Source organism: Pseudorasbora parva, chromosome 9, assembly GCF_024679245.1.
Source record: "Pseudorasbora parva isolate DD20220531a chromosome 9, ASM2467924v1, whole genome shotgun sequence".
NCBI classification, from domain to species: domain Eukaryota; kingdom Metazoa; phylum Chordata; class Actinopteri; order Cypriniformes; family Gobionidae; genus Pseudorasbora; species Pseudorasbora parva.
In genome coordinates, this window is record NC_090180.1 from 15,153,632 (window position 1) to 15,159,774 (window position 6,143).

Genomic DNA, 6,143 nt, shown 5'->3' on the forward strand with positions numbered 1-6,143 from the left:
TGGACATTTCAACGTTCCTAGAACGTTCAAAAACGTTTTTAGAACTTAATGGGAACGTTAGGGAAACGTTCTTATAACCTAAAATTGTTAGCTGGGTAGTGGTCGGGAGCATTTCCGTTGTGCTGTGGTTTAATTTGGTACGGCTGCACTACTGGACCACCATACTTTCTCATTCTGTCCCCCAACATTAAGCTAAAACATGTAGCAAATGAAAATGTGTAAGTAATGTTAATTTGTTCCTAAATAAAGCATTTCAAACATATACATTGGTCTGTCATTCTTTAATAGATATTGTGTAGTTATAAACTCTAGACTGTTAATGATTAGTGCTTTTTTTTTTTTAGATTGTGGGATCATGTATAAGAATCATGTATAAAAAAAGCTATACTCTTTACTGGTAAATATTACAGTAAACAAACATCACAGACAATAGACCAAGGCAGCTCTGGCATAATGTCAATAACATTATGCTTAATATATATTGTGTAGTTATAAACTCTTTAGACTGTTATGATTAGTGCTTCTTTTTTTTTCTTTTTTTTTAGTTTGTGGACAAGAATCGTGTAAAAAAAAATCCCTTATTTTGGGGATGGATTCCGGGAAATCTCCCTTATTTTCAATGTTCAATGTTGACAGCAGTGCATATAGGATCGACTCACAAGTCAATGAATGCGCGGCGCGGATCCACAAACGTATCTTACTCGTTGCACACACAGATTAATCATTTTGAATCATCCTATATTCGTCCAGTGTATAAACGAGAGGCGATCGGAAGGTTAGATGAATTTCTGGCTTGTCAGTAATTGTGTTCGCCACTCGTGAGAGTATCTCACAGCTGAAGCAGAACTAGAACTGATTGACCTGTTAGCGCTGTGAGGGGAAATACAATCAGTTCATAACTGCTTCAACTGTATGATATCATCACGAGAGCCGATCACAATTACATCATTACAGTTTAATCTTTAATGCAGCAAGAAAAAAGAAAAGAGTGAGATCTTTAAGTTCTGTAGGCAGCTATATCAAACAACAGAAATTTAGTAAACAGTTGTGCCTCCGTTCGTGTTGTAAATGGGAAAAAAATCTCTTCCAAACCACCATGGAGCCTATACAGCTCCGCTATTTGGTCATTCATTGACTTGTTTCATTTTCACACTTTATTTATTTACTATTAAATACAATAATATTATTAGATAAAACACCGGATATAGTCACTTTGCATTTTCATTCATTGTGTGTCTGTAGGTCCTTTAAAGTCTATACTAAAATGCATTAAATAGTCCTGAATTTAATGTTACCGTTTTAACTGGGATATCAAGATTTTGATAAAATTTCAAGTTTCACTTCATTTTGTAGTAGGCTATATTTGTAATGTATAATTAATCACATTTCTAAATATTTACTAACTTCTTGTTGTTTTAGATGCTGTGAATGCTGATAAAAAGGAGGCATCAGAGTTTATTTGCTGGGACGGTGCAAAACTGGCTCCATTACAACCTGAAAGGCTTCGGGGCATTGCTCATGGTGGAACCCCCTGAGTTTGGAGTATTCTATTCTTTCTTCTACCTTCTTTCTTTCAGTAGTACTCTGTCATTTCTGTATTTATTGTCAAGTTTACATTTGTATTTACTTCCATTTTGCAGATGCACGTTGTCATGTTTTTCCTGGCTCTTCTCATTTGTGTCATAAATTCAGATGTAATTGTTTTAAGTCAATGTGAGATTTCCTGTTGTAACTGTGGGGGCATAAATAAATACATTTGCATGTAAACTGAAGGATGTTGTTTACTTTGAGTGACCTTTTGATGCAAAATCATATCGACTGCAGCCACACATGGTCTCTGATTAAAATGAATAAAAGAGACAAATTAACTGGCATAGAATCCTGCTGTACATAAAGCAAGATTGATCTATTTTTCATTGTTGAAATAACATTATTTCACGGTGCAAAGCTGATGAAAAATCAATGTTATATTTCAATATTGATTCAATGATATTTTGATTGATGCATTAACATTGATTCAACATTGATTCACTTAAATAAGTGGTTTAATTTTAGTTGGAAAACTATTGATTTTAAGCCCATCTTGATCTATTTTTCATCGTTGAAATAACATTATTTCAGGGTGGAAACCTGATGAAAAAATCAACATTCTCAACATTGACATCTCAACATTGATTCAATGATATTTTAGTTGATGCATTAACATTGATTCAACGCTGATTCACTGTTTGTCTGCTATCTGGGAAAGCCATTACGCAAATAAGACTTTTTTTTTGTTAACGAATGCACACCATAACGAATGGCTACACACTCACTGTGCATCAAAATCCAGCAAAACCCAAACTATCAAATCTAGGCGGCTTTGAAAAAGTATAGCTACTCACCAATCAGTCCTCCGACCATAAAGGAGAACGCCTGGAATAAAAGGAGAATTGCTCCCACAATCACCAACTTTTTGGTGCTCATATTCTCAATAATTGCTCCAGCCATTTTCAAAGTGTCGGTTTCGCTAGGATTGAATGCAAAGAAACGAAAGTCAGGGCACCCAGGTGGACCAGTGCGCTGTCCGAGATTAAGTGCGCGACACCGGCTGCGTCTCAAACCCTAGTGAACTGCCCGTGTTGCGCTCTTCATAGGGAACTGCTAACAGAGGAAAGGGAATGACCACGTGACCCACCCTGCATCGGGAACTCAGGAGAGAAAAGTGCACGTGTGACGTCATACCAGACTCCTGGCCAGGCCAGAAATCTTTTTAATACAAAAACATTCGTATTCAGTCAAATACAGTCGTATTGTCACCTGTGATAATCTCAACAAGTCATGATGTTAAAATACTACCACTACAAATAATTTAAAAATATATATGATTCCCAGAATAATCTTTATTCTTAAACATATCTGATTGTTGAATAAATGAGATTGGCTTAGGAAACTGAAATTGTGATCTTTAAAGCATAGTAATAAAAATTAAAAATGATTATGACAATCATAATAATAACATATTGTAGGCTATTATTATTATTATTGCAAGAATATTCAATTTTATTGAAAATATTTGATTGTAAATAAATGTGTGGATTGCCTTTAGAGACAGATTAAATAATAATAATAATAATAATAATAATAATAATAATAATAATAATAATAGTATTTATAATAATAACACATTATTTTTATTTTTATTATTATTATTGCAAGAATAGTCTTCATTGTTAAAATATCTGATTGTGAATGTGTGGATTGGCCTTAGAAATAAAGATACAATTTTAGATTTTTTAAAGCATATAATAATAATAATAATAATAATAATAATAATAATAATAATAATAATAATAAGTATTATGTATTAAAGGTGCACTATGCAGCTTTTGTCCACTGGAGGGCACCTATGCAAAACAAATGCGTAGTTTGATGACGCAAAGTGTGAGCGCAGCATCTTGGGAGATGTGGTCTTCTCATCACAGCCGGTGAAAAATAGGACTCGGGCAGAAATCACGTTCATGCATGCGGTTATTTTACGTTACTGTAGTCTAAAGCAGAGCAGGACCGATGTTATGGACCTGAGCAAAGCTGCTGGAGCGATTGTTAAACAAATACCCGCCTTGCGAATACCGGTACTTTTATTATGACAGGACGGGACTCATTTGCCGGGCGCCTGCACAGATCCGCTCTTCCGGTTATGATTTTGAGGTAATGGAGCTCTGTTTATCATATTAGATACATTTAAGTGTGTTTAAAACGATGTTATGACGTTACTCCGTGCGTTCAGTTGTTCACACTGCTAAGAATAAAGCGCTCCTGCCAAATAAAAGCCGAACCCGAGGGTAACGCAGATATGACGCAATTGACAGGCGACTCTCTCAAATGCAATGCTGCAACGTCCCTGTCCTTAGTTAAAATAGCAATTTTCTCACAATTTACAAATAGTTGGAAACATCTGGGATATTGTAGGTACTCAACTGAACAAAATATATAACACTGGCCTAGTGGTTTTTGGATATTTTACTGCAAAAATACTACATAGTTCACCTTTAAAATGTATTCTTATTGTTATTCTTATTATTATTATGAAGATTAATCAAGATTATTGTCTTGAAAACTGCAACAGAAAATGACACTACAGGAAAAACATTAACTGACAGTCTATGTGTCTAAAATTATCCTGCATGAATTGTTCAGATTGTGTTGGAGGCAACCGAGAGCCTCCCCAGCTGCCATGCAGAATCTGACAATAGGACAGACCTGCTTCATTTTAGCCTTGTGTTGGTGTTACGGTTAGAAATGTTCAACTCTGAGGAGTAAGTATACAAACATATTTTACAACATTATATTTCACTTGTGTTGCTCTTTCTGTTTTTCACAGGGTCTCCTCAGCTGTCAGCATGCGAGAACTTAAAGGTAAAACATTTGAAATCAGATGACGACCTCTGTAAAACATTCTCAGTTCTTGAAGGATGATTGATCACAGTTTTCCACAATATCACTAGAGACAAATCTTTGCTTTTCCCTTAACATGTGGATAAAGAGAAAGCTGTAGATCTTAAGAGAATGTCACAGGATGGATTCAGTTCAGGAAAGTCATCATACACATACTCAGCTATGATTCTCAGGACAACTCAGCGGCTGTAAAAATGGGTTCAAAACCTGCATCATGATTGCGATTTCAGACAAGCTTGTTTTTTTTTGTGGCAAACACTGCATTCTAGGGACAATATTTGTCTAGAGAAAACAGGTAGCCTAATGACCAGCTTCTTGGCAAAAGTGAACAGCGCCATTGAATAGTCTAGTTGTGTTAGACTTGACCAACGCCTATGACTCATATGACTTAATCCTAGTGATCCTGTTTAAATTCTAACTGAGGAGGAGTATAACAGACACGCTGTCTGTCAGTGTGATCCAAATTGAAATGAATGTTAAGATTTCAAAATATTTTACAAAGAAGCTACTTATGTTCATCTTAGACTACGTTTATTTGGTCAAAAATACATTAAAAACAGTAATATTGTGAAATATTATTAACATAGAATATAACTGTTCCTGATTAGGTCATATATTAAGGTCTAGGTGGATTAGGTTGTAAGCAAACAATCAGTTATTGCGATAAATCTTGTCGTTTGCAGGAGAAATGGCAGGAATAGAGATCTGAGCAACTATGGCAAAAGTCAAATTGTTATGGCAAGGTGACTGGGTCAGATTACGGTATCAGAAACAGCAAGACATAGTTTGATCCTTGTCAGCAGTGTTTTGAATTTCCCAACAGCGTCTGAAGAGGCACAAACCATGAACCTGTGACAGGGTGTTGGGCACCCAAGGCTCATCGATGCACAAGGGCAACAAAGGCTATCCTGTCTGGTCTGAGCTAACCGAACGTCTACTGTGGCACAAGTCACACAACATTTTAATGATAGTTATGGGAAGAATGTGTCGAAACTCTGCTGCATATGAAGCCGTGTAGCCACAGACCAATCAGAGTACCTATGATGACCCCATCCGCCATCGAAAGCATCAGAATTGGACCTTAGAGCAGTGGAAGAAGGTTGCCTGGTCCGATAAATCTAATTTTCTTTTACATCACGTGGATGGCTGTGTATATATGCAACATTTACCAGGGGAAATGATGGTACCAGGGTGCACTGTGGGACGACGACAAGCCGGTGGAGGAACTGTGACGCTCTGGGCAATGTTCTGCTGGGATACCCTGGGTCCGGCCATTCATGTGGACGTACATTTGACAGGTGTCACTTACCTTAAAGGGTTAGTTCACCCAAAACATTTTTTTTTCATTAATGACTCACCCCAATGTCGTTCCACACCCGTAAGACCTCTGTTCATCCTCGGAACACAGTTTAAAATATTTTAGATCTAGTCCAAGGGCTTTCTGTCCCTTGAATGAAAGTGTATGCCCACTTGCTGTCAACTTACAGAAGGTAACATCATCAAAGTAGTCCATAAGTGACATCAGTTGGTTTGGTTAGTTAGACTCTTTTGAAGCGTTGACTGTATAGTTTGGTCCAAAAAAAAAAAAAAAAACGACTTTATTCAGCATCGTCTTCTCTTCCGCGTTTGTTTTCAAACCTCAAATAAAGAATCAAACGGTCGTGAATCAGCAGATTGATTCGTGATATCGCCAATGTCACGTGATT

At 36.6% G+C, this 6,143-nt stretch overlaps 1 protein-coding gene across 1 annotated transcript in view; it reads right to left on the minus strand.

Annotated features, from left to right (window-relative positions):
* The window catches only part of LOC137090221 (protein wntless homolog), a 51,251-nt gene extending 48,660 nt beyond the window's left edge, over window positions 1-2,591 (minus strand). Inside the window, exon 1 of the mRNA XM_067454064.1 lies at window positions 2,385-2,591. Within this exon, the coding sequence (XP_067310165.1) occupies window positions 2,385-2,490 (106 nt within the window). The 5' untranslated portion in view covers window positions 2,491-2,591. The remainder of the gene's footprint in view (window positions 1-2,384) is intronic.
* Between the last annotated feature and the right edge of the window lie 3,552 nt (window positions 2,592-6,143).